This window comes from Panthera tigris, chromosome B3 (assembly GCF_018350195.1).
Source record: "Panthera tigris isolate Pti1 chromosome B3, P.tigris_Pti1_mat1.1, whole genome shotgun sequence".
NCBI lineage: Eukaryota > Metazoa > Chordata > Mammalia > Carnivora > Felidae > Panthera > Panthera tigris.
The window spans coordinates 115,347,449-115,370,930 of NC_056665.1; the positions used below are offsets into that span (position 1 = coordinate 115,347,449).

Below are 23,482 nucleotides of genomic sequence, written 5' to 3' on the forward strand. Positions count from 1 at the left end.
AGAGAATATACTGGCCTTGTCCTCCTGTACATGCTTTTTCTCTTTCTCAGCTTTCCTTTATTTCTCTCCATATCTGTCTTAAAATTTTGCCTTTTCTTTGCTGGGCATTTCCTCCCTCTTTTCTTTGCCATGTCTTAACTGGCCAAAACATAAACATGAATCATTCTTTGTTATGTGTCTTACAGATATTTGTTTAATACTTAATATCTTTTATAGATCTTTGTAATATTTCTCATATTTCTTTTTCTTTGATAAAGTAAAATCCTCCTTGCTATAAATTTTAAAAAGAAGCGAGTTGAGTTTTTTCGACATCTACTTTTTCTTTTCATGGACATTTATCTCCTACCATACCCTTTTAAAAAACTCGAACGGACCTTCCAGTAATTTCTTTTCTCTGTGAGGCAATGGCCCACATAAGTAAGGCCCCTCATCTCAGCTTATGTCTAATAAATTCTCTCATAGTGAGCTTTATGTCCTTCTTTCCCCTAATTCTATCCCTTATATTCAGTTTTTATATGAAACCATACATAAAATCTATTAATTCACATGCAACTTTCTGTTTAGGAGAACTAGTCTGAGCTCCTCATTTACCTCTTAGGAAGCAGTACAGTATACTGATTAAGAGTAAAGGCTCCAAATTCAGACAGACCAGTTTTAGCCCTCTGCCACCTACTAGCTGTGTGACCTTGGGCAAGCGGCTTGACTTCACTAAGAACTCAGCTTCTTTAGCAGCAAAATAGTCATAATAAACGTACCCACCTCGTAGGATTACCACAATATTAAACAAATTTAAAGTTCTCAGCATATTGCTCAGCATATGGTGCTCAAAAACTAACCATTCTCATTCTTCAATAATCTATCTTTTACCAAACTTTTTTGAATAACATGGTTGTCCTCTTAACCCCTATACTTTTCAAATGCAACCCAGGCCCCAGTTTCCTGGAGACAATGTGGTAAATGGCACTTTAAAATGCATAGTTTCTAACTACATGCTATACCTTTAACAACTCACTCTCAAATTTTCCTTAATGTACCATTCAAGCTGATTTCATGTTTTTAGGACATCTTTCTCCAGGGGGCCACAGGAAATAATCTGCTTGTAAGCTTCTCAGGATCGTTTTGGGATAAAGGTATTTATCACTGTACCTCTCAAATTAATAAACAGGATCTAGCAGCTCAATGGACTGAAAAGAGGCAAAACAGTTGGTGAGAAGGACGAAAATAGGATGTTACCATCCATGACACTGTATTTATATTTTGGATCAGCCAACCTTTCTGGGCTTGCCTGGATTTCTCAACCTGTTCATCTGTTAAATATATATTGAGCATTGTGCAAGGATACAAAAAATTTAAAAAGATCCAGTCCCTGCCCTTGAGGAACTTCTAGAACATTAAAAAAACAAAACAAAAACAAAAAACTAATGCTTACCATGTAGTGTCTTATTACAAAATATATAGCAGAGTGAAATGGGAGCACAGTGGACACATATCCAAATGAGAATGCATTCCAATTTCCAATTCTTAATAACAGGTGAGAAAGGATCTGAGTCTAAAAAGGACACTTTAATTCCTACCTTCCTTTTTTGTCTCTTTGGAGTAAAGGAAGACACACATTAGTGTTTCAATTAACAAAAGGGAGGTGATAAAGTATAACTGAAGAAAGACAACAATTATGGGTTTTAAGTCCTTTTCCCCCATATCGGTCCCTCACCCTCCCTGTTCCCTGTTTTTTGAACTTGGGTAAGTAGCTTCATATTCTGGACTTATAGGCCTTGCTATCAAGTGAGGTATTATCCTCCTTGCTCCATGGCAGGGCTGGAAAAGGTGACTGATCAAGGTCCCTCCCACCGAATTCTACAATCCAGAAATTTCCAGATCCAAAAAGGCAGGCAGAAATCTTCCCAAAGAAGGGGCCAAGGGTAAGAACTGGGGTCTAGGGAGCAAGGAACAGCGAAGGAGGCCGAAGCCAGTTCTCACCGAGAGGATCTTATCACCCTCCTGGAGCCGCCCATCCAGGGCCGCAGCCCCATTCTCTTTGATGCGGCTGACGTAGATGCCACTGTCGTTGGAGACATACTGCTGATCTGTCCCACCGACGATGTTGAAGCCCAGCCCTGAGAAAATCATGGAGGAGTTGTGAAGGAGAGAGTGGCGAAGAAGAAAGGGATTAGAGAAGAAGAGGAAAAAGAAAGAGGAAAGGCCTAGTGGGGAGGGGAGGCTGGCGAGTCAACTGTGACGTAACTAGTCAATAGACCCAGGCAAGGTCAATGAAAAGTATCATCAACAGAGGTCAACAGTACCCAGAGTTGCCCACTTAGACCAGGCTAGACTAAAAATACAAACAGGGTAATCAACATAGTTTGTTGAGTATGAAAAGAAAAATCTATATTAAACTCAATGAAAGAATAATGGTGATTCTTGTAAGATGTGCTTCTGTTCACATCTGATTTTGATTCTGCTGGTGGCTTTCAGAGGACCCAATTCTCAACTTTCTCGATATTAATGTAACAGGGTAAGCAGTGTTCATGAGAAGAAGCCATGCATTTAACTAATTAGCAAATGAGCTATTTTTTTTAATACTTATTTAAAGTAATCTCTACACACAAAGTGGGGCCTGAACTCACAACCCAGAGATAAAGCATTGTGCATGTTGTTCTGACTGAGCCAGCCAGGTGCCCTGAACTATTTTCAATTTAGTGGAGGAGAGATTCCTAACCAAACCTTCCCCTTCATACTTCTCTTCTCCCAACCTTCAGGACAATTTGTGTATGGAGGTGTTTTGGAGGAAATGGTCTTAGGAGTTTCATTTTTTCTTCTACTTAGCATGAAGGGCAGTAGTGTCAGGAACTAGAGAGGTGACTGAAGCTTCATAATGGGACTAAATCACCAAATTCACTCTTGTTTCCTTTTCTACTTTCAGTGCAAACAACTACATATTCAGGTAGTTTGCCAAGTTTTATCCACTGTAGAGAACAGACTACCCACTGATTAGCAACTCTCCATCTTGCCCCTCACCCTCACCCCTGGCAACTACCCTTTGATTCTTTGCTTCTGTGAGTCATTTTTTTTTTATTTTATTATTTTTTTAATTATCTTCACCTATTTATTTTGATTTTAGAAACGTAGCGACTGGAAAGTTTTATTTTTTATTTTATTTTATTTTTTTAAACGTTTATTTATTTTTGAGACAGAGAGAGACAGAGCATGAACAGGGGAGGGGCAGAGAGAGAGAGACACACAGAATCCGAAGCAGGCTCCAGGCTCTGAGCCATCAGCCCAGAGCCCGACGCGGGGCTTGAACTCACGGACCGCGAGATCGTGACCTGAGCTGAAGTCAGACGCTCAACCGACTGAGCCACCCAGGCGCGCCCCTCTGTGAGTCATTTAAATAGGTATAAAATTTCAGTTATGCAAGATGAGTAAGTTCTAGAGATCTGAGGTACAACATGGTGCCTACAGATAATAACAGTGTTACCGTACTCTTAAAAATCAGTTAAGAGAGTAGGTCTCATCTGACCACCAAAGTATCATTTCCATGGACCCACCACTCAGCTGTTGGAAGAATTTCACTTTACAAAACCACTTTTATAAAGGAAAGAAAAGGAAAAGAAAGAATATAAAAGAAAAGGAAAGAACCTCCTGGGGTTTTCTTTACGTCAGATACTGTAGAATTCATAGCCACAGTGAAAAGAGAAAAGGGTTTGGAAACAATGAAAAAACAAAAGTCTGGTGGCACGATTAGAAGGAATGGCCGTAATCACTAGCTTACTATTGGTTTCAACAGAAAAGATACTTAAGGAGACATACGTGGGCTTTCTTAAAAATTCTCACCATTGATAGGATGAAAGCTTCCATGTAAAGCTCACAGTGTTAACACAAGTACTAGCAAATCAATCTGTGAGTGAAAGAAACACATGGCCAAAAGGAGAGAAGCAGCAGGAAACATCTCATTTACATAGCATACCTTGTGCACAGAGTCTCTGCAGGTAGAGAATGAAAAGGATTTAAGATACATGATAGAAAGCTACTTCTAGAAGATGACTATTTCAACTTCCTTGAAGGGTAGGGTATGAAAACTTAAGTTATTAAATGGTTTTTCTTAGAACACTCTTAATTTGTTTCATAGTGGGTGGGAGGTACTGGAAAGGGGATGGTGGGTAGTTATAACTATGAGAAAGGGGACGGTGGGTAGTTATGAGAGAAGACAGAAAGGTAGGTGAAGCCTGATTGTTGAAGGCTTTGAAACCACTTCAAAACTGTGACTGGTTTGAGCAAGGTGGCTAAGGACAACCAGCCTCTCACAATACTAGCACAAACTATTTGGAGCAAATCTTTCAAATCTAACATCTTTACTAAACACTATAGATGACTGGGGATTTGGGGAATAGGAAGCATGTGTTAAGCAGCCTAATGCAATATAATTGTTAGAAAGAGGCAGGAATTTGCTACTGTTATTCAAAGCTACAGAAGAGTGCCTAAAAAAAGGAGAGTGGGAGAAATCTAATCGAAATTTTCTATGAACACGTAAGTACAGTCTACTCTCACCCAGAAGTCACACTTCAATGGCATGTTTCTAAGCGATCGCTAGGTCAGTTGTAAATGCACTATGCCATTTAACATGAAAACTCTGAGGCTGGCAGGAAGTCTCTTTCTTCATTAAGAGCATTTACAGAACTGAACTCACCCATAATTCGAAGCATTGCTGAAATAAAATGGGAGTCACCAAAGCACTGGGCAGCAGTACTACCAATTCAAACCTGGGCCCTACATTAATCCCCAAGTCATCTGTTCATTAAAAATCCCCGATCATTTACTATGCGTCAGGCACGGTGTTATGTTCTGAGGAAGACATAAAGCTAAACTGGATAGTCCTGCTTTAACCACAAACAGAAATTTACCCTCTTGCCTGTCCCTTTTAGATTGTGCAGAGGCTAATTAGAGGCAGAACACCTGGTCATAAATTCAACTCCATAACTTATCACATGTGTGGACTTACTAAGTCAGTGTACCTCTAATCCTCAGTTTCCTTTTCTGTAACATAAGGATTACAAGTTCTGCCCTCTCTACCTCAAAAGGTAATTGCTAGGGTCTAATAACATCAAATCTGAAAAAATCCTTCATAATCTACAAAGTAGTTACTGTAAGAGCAGTTGTCAATAAACAGTGGTGCCTGCTACAGCCCAAACTGGACAGTTTGATGGAAAAAAGATTAAGAAAGACACAGTACAAATGTGGAAAGTCCTAAAATATAAGAAGACAGATAAAAAGTCCACCCAACTATTAGAACAAGACTGGTTTGGAACTCAAACTTATTGAAATTAAGTATATCTATGGTGACCCAGACATCCCCATCATGAAGAGTTTCTAGCAAGGGTGGCATTTAAAATACACAACAGTCAGTCCAGCACATGTACCAATCAATTGCAACAGATGTCAGCTAGAAACAACCAGAAGGAGAAGGGCTCTCCCAGTATATATCTGCTGATTACCAACTGTGTCTCAGGAAAATCTTCCATAAATAGGGTAGACCACCGATCCTAGTTTGTCTGGGAGTCTTGATGAATACCTGTTATAATTAAAATAGTCCCCTTCAACTTAAAAAGCATCTCATTTTGGACCACTGTGATCATCCTATCTATAAAGGATAATGTAAAAATGTTAACTGCAGCATGTTTTGTGGTAGGGTAAAACTGATGGTAATTTAGATGTCTATACTTTAGGGAACTGATAACTAAAATATAGTTAAAAGTCAGAAGCACTAAGTAATCATATCTAAGGTAACAGGGTTTTAAAATGTAATGTTGGTTATTAATAGCCCAATATCTTCTTATAAATTAGAAACCCATGCACACAAAACAGTATTACCTACTTACAAAAATGCATGTATATATAGGGGCACCTGGGTGGCTCAGTTGGTTAAGCATCTGACTCTCGATTTCAGCTCAGGTCATGATTTCACGGTTCATGAGATCGAGCCTCAAGTCGGACTCTGCCCTGACAATGCAAAGCCTTCTTGGGATTCTCTCTTTCCTTCTCTCTCTCTCTCAAAATAAATAAATATTTTTTAAAAAACACAAAAGACAAAAGTACATGTATTGTTAAAGACATGTAAAGACACGTTAGAATGGGTACCTATGGGGGAAAGGGTACAAGATGAAGTTTAGGGATAAAGGACAAAAATAAAACCAGAGAGGGACCTTGCATTTACTGATGATGACAATGTGTTATGGACCTAAAGGATACAATTAATTCAGCTCTCAGCATCTATAATCCAAAAGGTGCTGAGGGAGAGGAAAAAAGAAAAAGACTAGGACTCAATGGCTTTTTAAAAAGTGAGTGAATGAAGAAGTATTACATAGTGAACTCGGGTTATAATGTGCCAATCATTTTTTTTAAATGTGATAAGATTAAAATGCACTGCTTGGTCTCTAATTTGGAAAAGAAGTCTAAATGCAAGAAAGTAAAGATGGCATAAGAATTACACCACCGTAGGACTAGGAGAGAAAGAAAGTACATCTTGTATAGAAGCTTTGCAAAGTCAAACAAGAAATGCCTTCTTGTGGACACCCCCCAACCTGTCTCCAAGTCTGGACGTTGGGCTCATTTATGTATAAGAGCAGTAATAGTAGAAGCAACAGTTAATATTTACGGAGCATTTAATATGTACCAGCTACCATGCTATGCACTTTGCATACATTATCACATTTAATCTTCTCAACAAACAGGTGAAGTGATTATTACATTTTACAGATGAATTTGAAGATGAGGCATTAAGAGATTAAGTAATTTTGCAAAAGGTTAATCCGGATGTTTGATTCCAAAGTGTGAGTTTTAAATCATTTTGCCATACTCTATCGTTGTAGAAAATAGAAACAACTGCTTTAGGAAAAAAAATCTGCTAAGCAAGGCTGGCTATCTTGGGAGGCAACTTGTCTTTGGGCTGGCCGAACAAGCAATGTTGGAATAATGCTTGTAGAACAGTTCCCAACAGTAATATATTCCAGAGGAAGAACTGGTCATTCTGGAGTTCTGTCACTTTAATCTCGGTCCCTAGTGCTTACTTTCAGGCCAAAGAAAGAAAAGCCCTTCATTTATTTTAGATTCTTGTCTTTAAAATTTGTAAGTTATAAGGTAAAAAACAATGTTTAACCATATTGCTCTAGAAATAATTCTGGACATAATGAAAATGAAACAAAAGAGTCCATTAACACCAATGATGGTAGCCACTTCTTGAATTAGGGATACCAGATTAACAAACACCCTTATTTCCCTCACTATCAGCATGCAGGTTTTTTTTGTTTTTTTTTTTTTTTATCCCAAGATAATCTCACTAATTTTCCCTAGATGTCAATCAAACTCACTGTTTGTTTAGTGGTAAAATATATGTAACATAAAATTTAACTTTTTAGCCACTTTTTTAAAATGTTTATTTGTTTTTGAGAGGGAGAGAGAGAGAGAAAGAACCAGAGAGACAGAATCCCAAGCAGGCTCCCCACTGTGAGCACAGAGCCCGACCCAGGGTTCGAACTCACAAACCATGAAATCACGACCTGAGCTGAAACTGAATGGATGCTTAACCAACTGAGCCACCCGGTGCCTCTAGCCATTAAAAAAATTTTTTTAAATAATATTTTAATATTTATTTATATTTGAGAGAGACAGAGTGTGAACAGGGGAGGGGCAGAGAGAGAGGGAGACAGAATCTGAAGCAGGCTCCAGGCTCTGAGCTGTCAGCACAGAGCCCGATGCGGGGCTCGAGCCCACAAACTGCAAGATCATGACCTTAGCCAAAGTCGGACACTTAACTGGCTGAGCCACCCAGGCACCCCTAAAAATTTTTTTTAATGTTTATTTATTTTTGAGAGAAAGACACAGCACGACTGGGGGAGGGGCAGAGACAGGGAGACACAGAATCTGAAGCAGGCTCCAGGCTGTAAGCTGTCAGCACAAAGCCCAATGCATGGCTTGAACTCACAAACCATGAGATCATAAACTGAGACGAAGTCCAACACTTAACCAACTGAGCCACCCACGCGACCTACCACTAGCCATTTTTGAATGTATAATTAAATGGCATTAAGTACAGGCACAATGTTGTGCAACCATCACCACTATCCATATCCAGAACTTTCTCATCATACCAAACAAAAATTCTGTACCCATTAAACAGTAGTTCCTCCCCTTCACCTTGGTAACCTCTATTATACTTTAGGTCTCTAGGAGTTTGCATATTCTGTATACCTCATGTAAGTGGAATCATACAATATTTGTTCTTTGGCGACTTGCTTCTTTTTCATTTAGCATAGTATCTTCCAGGTTCATCCATGTTGTAACATGTATCAGAATTTCGTTCTTTTTAAAGGCTGAATAATATTCCATTGTATGTACATACCATATTTTGTGTATCTACTCATCTCTCAGGGGACATTTGGTTATTTCCACATTTTGGCTACTGTGAATAATGCTATGAACATTGGTGTACAAGTATCTATTTGAGTCCCAGCTTTCAATTCCTTTGGGCAATTATCTAGGAACTGAATTGCTGGATCACATAGCAATTTTTTAACAATCTGAGGGACTGCTCAAATGTTTCCCACAGTGGCTGCATCATTTAAGATTCCAAGAAGCAATGCGCAGGGTTCAAATTTCTCCATACCCTTGCCAATACTTATTTTTACTTGTCTTTTAGATAATAGTCATTCTAGTGGATGTGAAGTGGTATATCATTGTGATTTTGATTTGCACTTTCCTAAGGCTGTGATTTTGAATATCTTTTCATGAGTTTATTGCCCCACATGCATATCTTCTCTGGAGATCTTTCAAGTCCTTTGCTTATTCTGAATTGGTTTTGTTGTTGTTGAGTTATAAGAGTTCTTTATATACTGGATATTAATCCATTATCAGATATATGACTTGCAAATATCTTCTCTCATTCTGTGTTATCTCTAACTCTGTGTCTTTTGATGCACAAAATTTTTAATTTTGGCAAAACCCAATTTATTTTTTTCGCTGCCTGTACATTTTGTGTCATAGCCAAAAAAAAAAAAAAAATCACCAAACTCAAAAATGTAAATATTTTCCCTATCTTTTAAAAGTTTTATAGTATTCACTTTGGGGGGGGGGGAGGGTGTAGGGGGACAGAGAGTCTGCTCACTTGCTTATTTACTTATTTATAAGTTTTTATTTAAATTCCTGTTAGTAAACATACAGTGTAATATTAGTTTCAGGTGTGCAGTATATTCAACACTTCCATACAATACCCAGTGCTCATCACAACAAATGTACTTCTTAATCCCCATCACCTACTTAACCCATCCCCCGGCCCACCTCCTTTATGGTAACCCTCAGTTTGTTCTGTACAGTTAAGAGTCTGTTTCTTGGTTTGCCTCTCTCTCTTTTCCCTTTGCCCATTTGTTCTGTTTCTTAAACTTCACATACGAGTGAAATCATGTATTTGTCTTTCTCTGACTTATTTCACTTAGCATAATAGTCTCCAGCTCCATCCATGTTGTAAATGGCAAGATTTCATTCTTTTTTTTTTATGGCTGAATAATATTCTATTGTGTAACATATATTCCAAATCTTCTTTATCCACTCATCAATCAATGGACAGTGTTAGCTCTTACATTTCGGTATCTGATGCACTTTTAATTTTTGTATGAGATGTAAGGCAAGAATCCAACTTCAGTGCTTTGCATTTGCAGATCCAGTTTTCCCAACACCATTTATTGGAAACTGTCCTTCCACACAACGAATGGTCTTGGCACCCTTTCCAAAATCATTTAACCGTATAGGAGAGGGTTTGTTTCGGCCCCCCCCCCCCCCCGTTTTATTCCACTGCTCTATATATCTGTCCTTATGTCAGGGCCACACTATTTGGAACACTGTAGCTTTGTAGTAAGGCTTGAAATCAGGAAGTTTTGAGTTCCCCAACTTCGCTTTTTCAAGATTGCTCTGGCTATTAGGGGTCCTTTGACATTTCATATGAATTGTAGAGTGTGGTTTTCTATTTCTACAAAAAGGCTGATTAGATTTTGACAAAGCTTGCATTACTATACAGGATGCTTTGATAGTATTGTCTGTCATCTTAACCATATTAAGTCTTCCAGTCCATGAATGTGGAATGTATTTCTACTTATTCATGTCTTCATTTTTTTTTCAGCCAAAATTTGTAGTTTTCAATGTACAAATTATTGCCCCCTTGGTTAAACTCACAAGTGTTTTATTCTTTTTGATGCTACTGTAAATGGAATTATTTACTTAATTTCCTTTTCAGGTTGTTCACTGTTAATGTATAGAAACTAAACTGATTTTGTGTGTTGAGTGTGTATCCTGCAACTTTACTCAATTTGTTATAAACCCTAACAGGTATTGTTTGTAGAACATTTAGAGTTTACTACATGTAAGATCATTTCATCTGTGACTAGAGACAATTTTACTTCTTTCTTTCCAATTTGTATGCCTTTTCTTTCTTTTTCTTGTCTAGCCATTCTGGTTAGGTCTTTTAATACCATATTGAACAAAAGTGGTGAAAGCACACATCCTTGTCTTGTTCTTAATCTTAGCTTTCATGCTTACATAAGTGAGTATGTTGTCAGCTGTGGATTCTTCATACATTGCCATCATCATGCTGAGGAAGTTTCCTTCAATTCCTAGTTTGCTTTTAACATGGAAAAGTGTTGAATATCCTTAAATGCTTTTTCTGTATCTGCTGAGATGATCATGTGGGTTTTTTCCTTCATTCTATTAATATGTTGTATTACTTTGAAGGATTTTTCTTTTATTGAATCATCTTTGCATTCATGGAATAAACCCCATTTTGTCATGGCCTATATTCCTCTTAATATGTTCCTAAATTAAAACAATGTAGCTCTATGATCACCCTAGCGACCTACGTGAACCCAATTTCTGATCACAACCACAGGGAGCAGGACCCAAGCAGAACCAAGTTTATTTCTGGACTCTCTATCAAAATCAATCAACTGAGTTGATGAAATGGGGATTATAGTCTGGAGAGGGTGAGGTCGCTGGAAGCTGCAGGGCAAAGTTCTGGAAAGGAGGAAGGGAGGCAGAAAAAAAAAGAGATCCAGGTATCTTCATGAGTCTTTACGAAGTACTAGCCCATGCAGATGCTGAGTCAAACTCCAGAAGACTGGAAAAACAAAAACTAGGAAGTTGTATGCTGGATAATTCTCAGAGTTCAAAAAGGGCAGGGAGATTTTCAAGTTCTGTCCAGCCAGAATGGAAATCCTCAGTGATTCACTTGAAAATTCTGTGGATACTCACTTAGAACATAACTCATTTGTAGAGTTGAACTATCCCTGAAGTAAATACGACTTTAGAATCATCCTAGAAAAGGTTACAAACAGGCCTTCAGGAGGTCAAACTGATCTACAAGTTACTTAACTGCCTGCTAACACAAAGTTCAGCACTGTAACATTAACAATGTTCCTGTAATAAAACAAAATGCAGACAGGCAACAACGTAATAGTCACAATATCCAGAATCTAAAAATTAACATGCTAAGAAGAAAACCCGACCCATAATCAAGAGAAAAATCAATCATGAGAAACAAAACCAGAAACAATAAAGAATGAAACAGGCAGACAAGGATGTTTAAAAGGTTATTATAACTATGTGGAAATAATTAAAGTAAGTTAAACATAATGAAAAAATGGAAGATTTTTTTTCAAGTCTTTAATCCATTTCGAGTTGATTTTTGTATATGGTATAAGGGAGTGGTTCAGTTTCATCCTTGTGCACGTTTGCATGTTTTTTGCGTTCTGTCCAGTTTTTCCAACACCATTTTTGAAGAGACTATCTTTTCCCTATTATATATTCTTAGCCTCTTTGTTACAAATTAATTGACCATACATGCATGGGTTTATTTCTGGGCTATTTTGTTCCACTGATGTATATATGAAAATGAAAGTTGAAAAAAAAAAAAAAAAGAAAACTCACAGATTTTGAAAACTACAATATCTGAAAGGAAAAATACACTAGATGTGATTAATAGCCAATGTGATACCACAAGAGAAAAGATCAATGAGCCTGAAGACATAGAAGGGACCCACAGTAACATGTAGGATAAAAGCAATATGTAACTGGAGTTCCAGAAGGAGAGGAAAAGGGAAACAAAAACGTTTGAAGAATCTACTGACTCAAATTTGTGAAAAACATACACAAGCAGATCCAAGAAGCTCCACAAACTCCAATCAGAATAAACAGAAAAGAAAAAAACCAAACAGCAAAGTATATCATAACCACACTGCTCAACACCAGATATAAAGAGAATCTTGAAAGCAGTCACAGGGGAAAAGGACAAGTATATACTAAGGAGCAAAGATGAGAATGACACCAGACTTCTCCTCAGAAACTATACAAGCCTTAAGTCAATGCAACATCATCTTTAAAATGCTAAAAGAGGGGCGCCTGGGTGGCGCAGTCGGTTAAGCGTCCGACTTCAGCCGGGTCACGATCTCGCGGTCTGTGAGTTCGAGCCCCGCGTCAGGCTCTGGGCTGATGGCTCGGAGCCTGGAGCCTGTTTCTGATTCTGTGTCTCCCTCTCTCTCTGCCCCTCCCCCGTTCATGCTCTGTCTCTCTCTGTCCCAAAAATAAAAATTAAAAAAAAAAACGTTGAATAAAATGCTAAAAGAGCGGTGGGTGCCTGGGTGGCCCAGTCAGTTAAGTGTCCAACTTCGGCTCAGGTCATGATCTTGCGGTTCCTGAGTTTGAGCCCCGTATCGGGCTCTGTGCTGACAAGTCGGGAGCCTAGAGCCTGCTTCAGGTTCTGTGTCTCCCTCTCTGCCCCTCCCCTGCTCACGCTCTGTCTCTCTCTCTCAAAAATAAATAAACATTAAAAATATTTTTTAATAAATAAAATGCTAAAATAAAAATATAATTTAGAATTTCATGTCCAGTGAATACAGCCTTCAAAAGAAAGGCAAAATAAATATTTTTTTTCAGAAAAACAAAAGCAGGGAGAATTTGTCACAAGCAGATCTGCACTATGATAAATGTTAAAGGAAATCCTTCAGACAAAAGAGGAATAATACTGAACAGAAACTGGATCTATACGCAGGAATGAATACCACCAGAAATCATAAATACATGGATAAACACTAGTGAAAAGGAAAGGGATGGACACACACTACGCAGGGGAACTGGCCGTATGAATATTATAAAAAGTGGACTTCAGAATAAAGAATATTACAGAGAATAAAAAAGTACCTTTCCTAATGAAAAAAGTCCATTCACCAAGATGACATTAAAACACAACATATGACCTGGGTGCCTTGGTGGCTCAGAGTCAGCGGAGCATCCAACTCTTGATTTTGGTTCTGGTCATGATCTCAGGGTCATTGAACGGAGCCCTGTGTCAGGCTCTGTGCTGAGCATGGAGCCTCCTTAAGATTCTCTCTCTCTCCCTCTGTTCCTCCCCCACTCATGCTCTATCTCCCTCTCTAAAATAAAATAAAGGTTAAAACATTAAATATAAACACACCAGATAAGAGAACTTAAATATTAATGGAGCAACAAGTGAAATGAGAAAAAGGCAAATAAAAAACGACAGGTGCAGATTTCAACACTTCTTAGCAACTGATAGAACAACAACAACAAAAAAATCAGTAAAAATACAGAACACTTGAGCAAAACTAAGAACCAACTTCATGTAATTTATCTTTACAGAACAGCACACACAACAATTATGGAATAAACATTCCTTTCTAATGCACAGGTAATGTTCACAAAGATTGACCAAAGGCTGCTCCATAAGTAAATCTCCATAAATTTCAAAAGACAGACTTAAATCAGAAATCAGCAAAAACTGGGGCACCTGGGTGGCTCAGTCGGTTAAGCATCTAACTTCAGCTCAGGTCATGATCTCCTTCATGGGTTCAAGCTCCACATCGGGTTCTGTGCTGACAGCTCAGAGCCTGGAGCCTGCTTCAGATTCTATGTCTCCCTCTCTCTCTCTGCCCCTCCCCCGATTGCTCTCTTTCTCTCTCTCTCTCTCTCGAAAATAAACATTAAAATATTAAAAAAAGAAAAAAAGAAATCAGCAAAAATAATTGTATTAGTTTTCTTGGACTGCCAAAACAAAATACTACAGACCGTATGGCTGAAATTCTGTTCTGGAGGCTTGGGAAGTCCAATGTCAAAGTACCAGCAAGACAAATTTCATGCTGAGGCCTCTTCTCTTGATGTGTAAGTGGCCACCATCTCACTGTGTGCTCACATGACTTCTTTGTGAGTTCTGAGAGAGAGATTGTGCGCACATGCACAAGCGTGCACTCTCTGGGTCTCTATAAGGACACTGATTCTATAGGATCAAGGCTCCATCCTTAACTTCATTTAACTTTAATTACTTCTGTAAAGACCTTATCTCCAAATACAGTCATATTGAGGGTTAAGGTTTCAACATCTGAATTTCCCAGGGGGTGGGCACATGGGGACAAACATTCAGTCCATAACAATAAGATATTGAAAAAAATCCCTCAATGTTTGGAAAACAACCTATGAGTTAAAGATGAAACTATAAAGGAAAATAGAAAACATTTTAGCTGAATGACAATGATATCACCATATATTAAAAATTGTGGGATGGAGCTAAAGCAACATTTAGAGGGAAATTTACAGCTTTACGTGCTCACAATAGAAAAGAAATAATTAAAAGGTATAAAATCAATGATCTTAAATTCTATCTTAAGAAGCTAAAAAAAAAAAACCCCACTAAGTTAAACCTAAAGGAAGAAAAGAAGAAAATAATAAAATAAAAGCAGACTCAATAACATAGAGGGGAGCCTGGGTAGCTCAATCAGAGTCCGACTTTGGCTCAGGTCATGATCTCACTGCTCGTGGGTTCAAGCCCTGCATCAGGCTCTGTGCTGACAGCTTGCAGCCGGGAGCCTGGAGCCTGCTTGGGATTCTGTCTCCATCTCTCTGCCCCTCCCCCACTCATGCTCTGTCTCTAATATAAATAAAACATTAAAAACATTCTTTTTATTTAACAGAGCCAAAAGAAAGTTCTTTGAAAGGATTAATAAAGTTGATGAACTGCTAGCAAGACTAATCTAGAAAATGTAATTTCACAAATTACCAATTTCCAGAATACAAAATGGATTATCACTATATATATCCTAAAGATATTAAAGGGATAAGGGAATATTGTGAAGAATTATGGTATATTAGATAAAATGGGAAAATTCTTTCCAAAAAAATCACAAGTTATCAAAACTGACTCAAGAAGAAACAGAATATCTGAATATCCCATCTATTAGAAATATCTTCAAGGGGCACCTGGGTGGCTCAGTCATTAAGCATCTGACTTTGGTTCAGGTCATGATCTTACAGTTGGTGAGTTCGAGTCCCACACTGGGTGAACTTTTGCCCCACTTCTCCCTCCCCCACCCCCATCCCTCCTGGGACTCTCTCTCTGCCCATTGCTCACTTGCACCCTCTCTCTCTCAAAAAAAAAAAATACCTTCAAGTGTATTAAAGATATTGAATTCATAATAAAAAAAGTATTCCACAGAGACAACTTCAGGCCTCAAGTGTTACATAAGTATGTTATAGCAAACATTTAAGGAAGAAATAATTCCCTTATGTAAAAAATTCCACAATACATTCAGTAATTTCACAAAATGTTTCTCAATCCACTTTATGAGAACAAGGTAATCTTGATACCAAAACATGAAACACAGGTTATAACATAACTACAGAAAAATATTCTGTATATGGACTCAAAAATCCTCAAGAAAATATTAGCAAAATGAATCCAGCAATATATAAAGGACGAATGTAGGGTTCACCTAAGGAATGTAAGTAAAGTGGTTTTTACATTGGTCAGTCAAATGAATAAATCCACCAGTTAATAAAGAAAAAAATCATGATTATTTCAGCATATGCAGAAATAGCAGGTGGCAAAACTCAACACCTTTTCATGATAAAAATTCTTGGCAAACTGAAAATACAAGGAAATGTCAAGTCTGATTAAAAGCATCTACAAACAGCTAACATCCCTAAAACTAGGTACAAGGAAAGGATGTCCACTCTCTCCACTAGTATTTAGCATTGTACTGGAGGTCCTAGTCAACACATGGGGCACCTGGGTGGCTCAGCTGGTTGAGTGTCTGACTTCAGCTCAGGTCATGATTCTGTCATTCTGAGCCCCATGTCGGGCTCTGCACTGACAGCTCGGAGCCTGGAGCTCCAAGGAGGTCCCATGCACCACTCCTGTTTCAATTTGCAGAACACAACGAACTTTTCTGACTTTTGCCAAATGGACACATTCTTCCACTTTGGACTGAAACAGAGATACTGTAACACCTGTTAGTTAAATAGCCAATCCTGCACTTGATAACCAGTTTAAACTCTGCCAGCACCGTTTATGATGGTCTCAAAACAAGTTATGTCACCTTGTGGTTTTTACCTTTAAAAGCCTGTACTCCTGGCTCACAATTCAGGGCACAGTTTCCATTTCAGCTGACTCTTGTCTCCCAGGGAAACCCCAAATCAACATTTTGGTTACTTTATAGCCTCCTCTTCTTGAATGACAGCTCCTTAACTTCTCTCTGAAATACCTATGTAGGCACCTTTAGTCTCTCATTCCAGGATAAGCTTTTGCTCAAACACTGAACAAATGTATATGCCAGGTCTCCACTGGATCATGTCTCCATTTGATTCCTTGCTTTCAAAATGTTTCAATCTCTTCATTTTTTTGCCTTATACTACAATCTGTACACTCCCCCACTACCCTCTTTTCAACTTGCTCCTACTCTACTGCTTCTTGCCCAAAATATGGTAATCTGTATGCTGTAGCAGGCATGAATACACCACAGTTTCCTACAAGGGGGAGAATGATATTATCTACTTTGTTTCCAAAACATTTCCTAAGACATTTAGTATGGTCTTGAGTCTTATTCTGTGACTCTACAAGGAACAGAACATATCTTAATGAAGGTCCATAGCTATTTTGGTTATTCTACCTCAAGGGAACTTGGTATATGCCTATCATAATTAATTATTCTCCTATTGAACTGCAAAATTCTTAAAAATTGGGATCTTTTATTCTTTATTCTAGTATCTATAATTGTTTTTTTTAAGTTTTTTAAATGTTTTTTTTTATTTTTGAGGAAAAAAGACAAAGCATAAGCAGGGGAGGGGCAGAGAGAGAGAAAGGGAGACACAGAATCTGAAGCAGGCTCAGGCTCTGAGCTGTCAGCACAGAGCCCAACACGGGGCTCGAACCCACAAACCGTGAGATCGTGACCTGAGCCGAAGTCAGATGCTCAACCGACTGAGCCACCCAGGCGCCCCCTAGTATCTATAATTCTTAATCACGGTGTAGGCACATAGCAAACACTAAATGAATGCTTTTAAAAACAGCTACCTTTATTTCCGAGTCTCCTGAAACCAACAGTTTGTTCTGATTCTATCATCTTGGATCTTTTTCCTCAGTAAGTAATTTTGTACTTATTCAAATACAGTCAGTGGCTACTTTTCTGCCTAGTCATGTGGATTTAAAAAATGCTTTTTTTTTTTTTTTTAAGCTTATTTATTTTGAGAGAGAGAAAGCATGCCCAGGAGGGGCAGAGAGTGGGAGAGAGAAAGAATCCCAAGCAGGCTCTGCACTGTCAGTATAGAGCCTAACACGGGGCTTGAACTCACCAACCGTGAGATCATGACCTCAGATGAAACCAAGAACTGGACGCTTAACCAACTGAGCCCCTAAAAAATGTTTCTATGGTTCGGCCTCTAACAGCTTGCCTTTCTACTTCTCCAAGGTAATTACTACATGTTTTCCTTTATATTATTCGTAAGGATTGTCTTGAAAAAATATTAATAAGAATGATCCTTGAAGCAACCTTAAATACTTGTATAATATGCTCTTCTCACTCTATAAGGTTTTCTAGCTCTTGTATCTCCTTGTTTCTTACATCTTAGTTTCATATCCATTGTAACACATTACATCCACATTCTTTCCTTCTTTCTTGGAGTTAGTGGAGAACCCTGGTTGACTTTTTGAAATCTGAAATAGACCATGTTACTGGTTCTCTTTACTTAACAATATTCTATTACATTTTTCTGAGATTTATCAGTTTTCCTAGTCATTTCATGACACTTACTGACCACCCTGTGTCATGCCTGGCAAGGCATCAGGAAAACAAAAGAAGTGTATATCCTTTGAATCGGAAGAGCTCAGAGTGAAGTAGAGGGAGGAGGAGACACAAATAAGGAAGCAAATACATAAATAAACACTAAGATAGGGATATGCACAGAATCCAGTTGGAGCATAAAGAGAAAAAGAACTTTGTATGATGGTTGAGAGCCTGGATTTTTTTAAAAATTATTTTTATTTTAGACAGAAACAGAGAGAACACATGTGAGTGGAGGAGGGAGAGTGGAGTGGAGTGGAGTGAACGCATGTCGGGGAGGAGGGAAAGGGAGAGACAGAATCTTAAGTAGGCTCCACACTCAGCATGAAGCCTGACGTGGGGCTTGATCCCACAATCCTGGGATCGTGACCTAAACCAAAATCAAGAGTTGGATGCTCAAGTGACTGAGCTACCAGGGCACCACCCCAGAGCCTGGATTTTTAAGTCACACAGACCTGAATCCAATTCTTAACTCGACCCCTTAAAGAACTGTGTGACATAAGAGTCAAGGTTTTCTCATTTATAAAATGGGATAATAACCATTTCATCTATTCCTAGTTGGGAGTACGTGAGACAAAGTGTTTAGTTTGGCAATACATGACAAGCACTCAATAAATGGTATATGATACTCATAACAAGGGGGCAACTAGCCTATATAAAGCTTCCTAGAGGAGGTGATTCTTGAATTCAGTCTTAACCAATGAACAGGAAGGGGAAGGAGTCAAGATGGAACCTTAGAGAAAGGTTAAGTTTCCACAGTAGCATTAAGAACTTGCCATAATCCAGTCTCTACCTCAGCAACCTCATCTCCTTAACTCTCCTAAATGAACCTTTCTTTCTATCCAGGCCAGTATAACTCACTGACCTCAGAATATGCTTATTAACTAATTTTCTTTTTTCTTTTACTGTTTAGGCCACACCTTCCCTATGCCTGGCACTAGCCTATAGACTGTCTATAAGACCAACATAAGTTCCATCTTCTTGTAATTGATCAGTCTGGACCTTATCAATGGATCCATTCTTTGAACTTTTCCAGGACAAGGTCCCCACCACACTTCCTTTGCCCTCTGATGACATGCATGTTCATCATAGTCCTTAACCATCCTTTACACTGAGATTTAACTTTTCACCTGTGACTGTAATGTCTCCATGGGGACATATATTCCATGAGGGTAAGACTTCACGTAAGCAAGAGAAAACAGGGCAGAGATATAGCACTTTAGTCTCAGATATACTTGGCACATGAATGAACAGATCAACAACAGATCAGCAACAGTCTCAGCGTCAAACCTAAAGCATGTGACCAGTCTGTAGAGACTCACGTGCCTGGATTTAACAGGGTTTCTTGTTTTTAGGTTCTTACCTTGATATGCCCTCAGCTCTATCAACAGCAAACTATAAAAACTTTCCACTGTGGATTGTGTTGGTCATTTAAGATGCCTCAAATCCTTAACGCATGATATAACCAAATAAAGGTCAGGAGAAAGACTGGCAGTCAACTCCTTAGACATGGCTACTATATTGGAAGGTAGTTGATGGAACAGCAGAATCAAAAGATCTAGGTTAAACTTACTGGCTTTAGAACTTGGGCAAATCTTTAACCTCTCCGAGAGATAATTTCCTCATCTAATAATGTGGATTAATCATTTAGCACTCAGGGTTGCTGTGAAGATTAAATGAGTTAATATATAAAGTAACTAACAGTGCCAGAAATATAATCCCTCTGTAACTATTCATTATTAAAACATTATACCAACCCATCATCCTCTGCAAAAAAAAAAAAAAAAAGAAAAGTAGACACATAGAGATTCTCTTCCTTCTTTAAAGATAATATATCAAGAGCAACCTGCTGAAACCTATTGAGGCCTCAGTTCTGAACTAGGAATCCCAATCCTAACACTTGGTGGGCAACAGAGCTGTCTTTATGGCCAATCTCTACCTGTTACAGTAGCGGGGGGGGGGGGGGGGGGGGGGGGGGGGGGGGGAAGCGACATTCGATCCCTGTGATACTTCTCAGAGTAACCACAGCTTTTCAAAATTAAGAACTCTTAATTTGATAAAGGAAAATGTAGGAGACTTAGAGACTGTTACTGAGCTGAACTCCCAAAGACTGAGTTTCTTTGTCATAATTTCCCCAAGACTTCATTCTTTCCCTTGCAGTAAACAAGATCAAACAGAATAGGTTCATTTGCCTTCCAAAATGGGCCCAAACACTGAAAATATCCAAGACTCTCACCCTTGACGGAACACTGGCACAAAAATGCAGAATACACATTTTTGCTGCTACCTGATTAAACTATCAGGTCTCTGCATAGGAAGCTGTACATGAAAAATGACAATGTTGCCTACAAACAGAAATGCATATTTCGAACTAGAGGCTTTTCCTATTTCTTCTACAGAAGGGAAGAGCTCTATGTGACTGCCAAAGTTACTGGAAGTTTCTAGCGGTGATAAGGGATGTCCCCGTGTATCTTCATGACCACACAATAAAGAAAAGCTGAATTAGGCTGTACAACCAGGTAATTAGCTCTGAGAGGTGATAAACAGAAACTTGAAACATTCTCTTGATAACCGAAGCAACCAAACTTCAAATGACTGTTTTTAGGCCAGTTCCATCCTAAATTTGTGGCTCTATTCTCCTAAAAACATACGTTTATCAACTTACATGAGCAAGACATGAAAATGCTTAGGAAAATTAAAGAAGTCACCTGGTGAACAAATATTCATTGTGAATATGGGCACATATACTATAGTAATTAAACCACTTCTGAGGGAAATATATTAGCTAGATATAATTATTCTTCTAAATTAGTCCTTTGAAGTTTGTCCTAACTCCAGTGATTGAGAAAAAAGGCAATACTAGGAACTATAGGTCTGCAAAATTAACAGGATCAGAAATTGTAGCGAACGGTGAGGTGCGCATTAGTCAACCCTGCTATGCAAACACCAAAAAAGCTGAAGTGATATTACACTGAACTTTAAAAATATTTAGTGAGTTCTGCTCTGCTATAGTCAGGAGACCCTGGAAATACGGTGGATGCCACAGCAAAAGGACTATGTCAAAGTACGTTAAATTCTTAAGCAAGAGACAAGAATTAAATCCAAAATCACATCAAAACAGTTAATATAATAACTAGGGATATTTAGGCAATAGAGGAAAGAGACAAAACAGGAGAACAACTAGATATCTTTAAATACTTGCAGGACAATCAGGAAAAGAACTAGTATTATTTTAACTGGCTCCAAGAACAAGTACCAATGGATGAAAAGTTACAGGGAAGCAGATTTTGGCTTAAAAACACTTCCCCACATAGCCTCAAAAGTCAATAAATAGTAAGCCTCAAAAGTCAATAAATATTAAGAGTGAGAGAAGGAGAAATTTACATAAAGTAGGAAAAGTAAATCTAAAAGGACTGGGCATACAGAATGTGCATTCAACAAAAGTTTAGGAGCTCACGTAAAGCATGACACTAACACATGCAGATTAGAATGAATTACATTTCCATAAGTTGACTTCCAATCTTCTATAGCAAAAAAAAAAAAAAAAAAAAGTATGGATGACTGTAAAAACCACATTTTATGAAGAATAATCTATAAGTGGTGGTCAAGATATCGCAAAATTCCACATGAGTAATGATGATAGACTGTTCTAGATAGTGGTGAATGGAGAGGAGTGACAGATTTACAGCAACATTTCAGAGACAGAGCTCACAGTACTTGATAACTTATTGGAGGCTCCTGGAATAACAATATTTAGCAGGTTTTACTGTGCTAGTCTAGCTACTCATTTGTTAATAATAACAACAATACTAGCAAACACACAGTGCTTAAGAGGTGTCAGGCAATGTTCTGAAAGTTTTACACAGATTAACTCGTTTCATTCTCATAACCCTATGAAGTATATTCTGTTATGGGGCGTCTGGGTGGCTCAGTTGGTTAAGCGTCGACTTGGGCTCAGGTCACGATCTTGCAGTTTGTGAGTTCAAGCCCTGCGCCGGGCTCTGTGATGACAGCTCAGAGCCTGGAGCCTGCTTCAGATCTGTGACTCCCTCTCTCTCTGTCTGCCCTTTCCCCGCTCATGCTCTGTCTCTGTCTCTCAATAAATAAATAAATAAATAAATAAATAAATAAATAAATATTTTTTAAAAAATGAAATGAAGTATATTCTATTATCCTGCACGTTTTATGAGAAACTAAGGCTTAGCTTACACCAGTAAAGTTAGTCAGCCAACCAATATCGAAGATCCAGTAAGAGGTTAGATACCAGATGGATCTACGTAGTCCTAAAGCTAAAGCTCTTAATCGATCCACTAGACAGCTGTAAAGGGGAGTCAACAAAACCCAAGGCATGTAGTGTTAAGAGCCCACGGAAGAGCGTGGGGTAAAAGAGGGCGTTGGAGGGGGAAATACGACTGAGGGCCAAGGGAGGATTTAGCTGTATCAGAATCACCCAACTTGCTTGTTTAAAAAAAAGAAAGAAAGAAAGAAAAGAAAAGAAAAGAAAAACCCAAGCCAGCAAGCAAAACCCTGCTTTGAATCCAAATTCCTAGAGATGGGATCTAGGAGTTAACTTTTTTTTTTTTTAAGCAAAACCGAAAAACCTCGGGTAATTTTGAAGCGCAAGCAGGTTTGAGAAGTGTGGTAGCAGATCTCTGAGGTTTCTTTCCGCTTTAGCATTCCAGTTGACACACTAAATGAATTTCCCAAAAATGGAAGGAAGGAGAGAGGGATTCTAGCACCAAGAAAACGGCTGTGCCTTTACAGTCGACACCGCTGATGCTCCCCTTTTTACTCAACAGTCTGTCACAGGCACAGGAATAAAGTAGGCAATGGAAGGGGGGGGGGGTGTTAAAAAGCAGGCTTTGGGACAGGATTTTCTGGTACTATTAGCACCCGAAAAAAACCCTTCTTGACTATAAACACATGGGATAATCCGACTGAAAAATGACGTGGGTTCCTCAGATCCCGCTCTGGCTAACGGTGGATGCCAACACAGTCTTCTACGTGCTCAAAGAGGTGCAGGAAACCTCTAGGCTGGGGCCTGCCTGCTCCAAGGCCAAAGGAATCGGCTCAGCAGGAGACGGGGCTACTCTGCAATGACAACCTCAAGCACCCTGCTCCCGGAGGCAACCTGTGCCGCACATACCCGAGGGTCCTCTGGTAAGATTGATTTCCTCCTCGGTGACCAAATAATCCACTCTTCCGTTCATGTCTTACTGCTCGTCGGGGTTCCCCACTGAGTCGGCTGGGGCTCGAGCAGGTGAAGGTGAGCCAATCTCCGCGCGGCGCCCCAAGCACTACACTTTCGGTTTCAGCGGCCCGCG

General features: G+C 38.8%; 1 protein-coding gene across 1 annotated transcript in view; it reads right to left on the bottom strand.

Annotated features, from left to right (window-relative positions):
* LOC102949960 (synaptojanin 2 binding protein) overlaps positions 1 to 23,472 on the bottom strand; it is a 34,206-nt gene extending 10,734 nt beyond the window's left edge. Inside the window, exons 1-2 of the mRNA XM_015543370.2 lie at positions 23,305 to 23,472; positions 1,978 to 2,114 (exon numbers count right to left, since the gene is read on the bottom strand). Coding sequence (XP_015398856.1) covers positions 1,978 to 2,114; positions 23,305 to 23,368 — 201 coding nt within the window. The 5' untranslated portion in view covers positions 23,369 to 23,472. The remainder of the gene's footprint in view (positions 1 to 1,977; positions 2,115 to 23,304) is intronic.
* Positions 23,473 to 23,482: the final 10 nt, after the last annotated feature.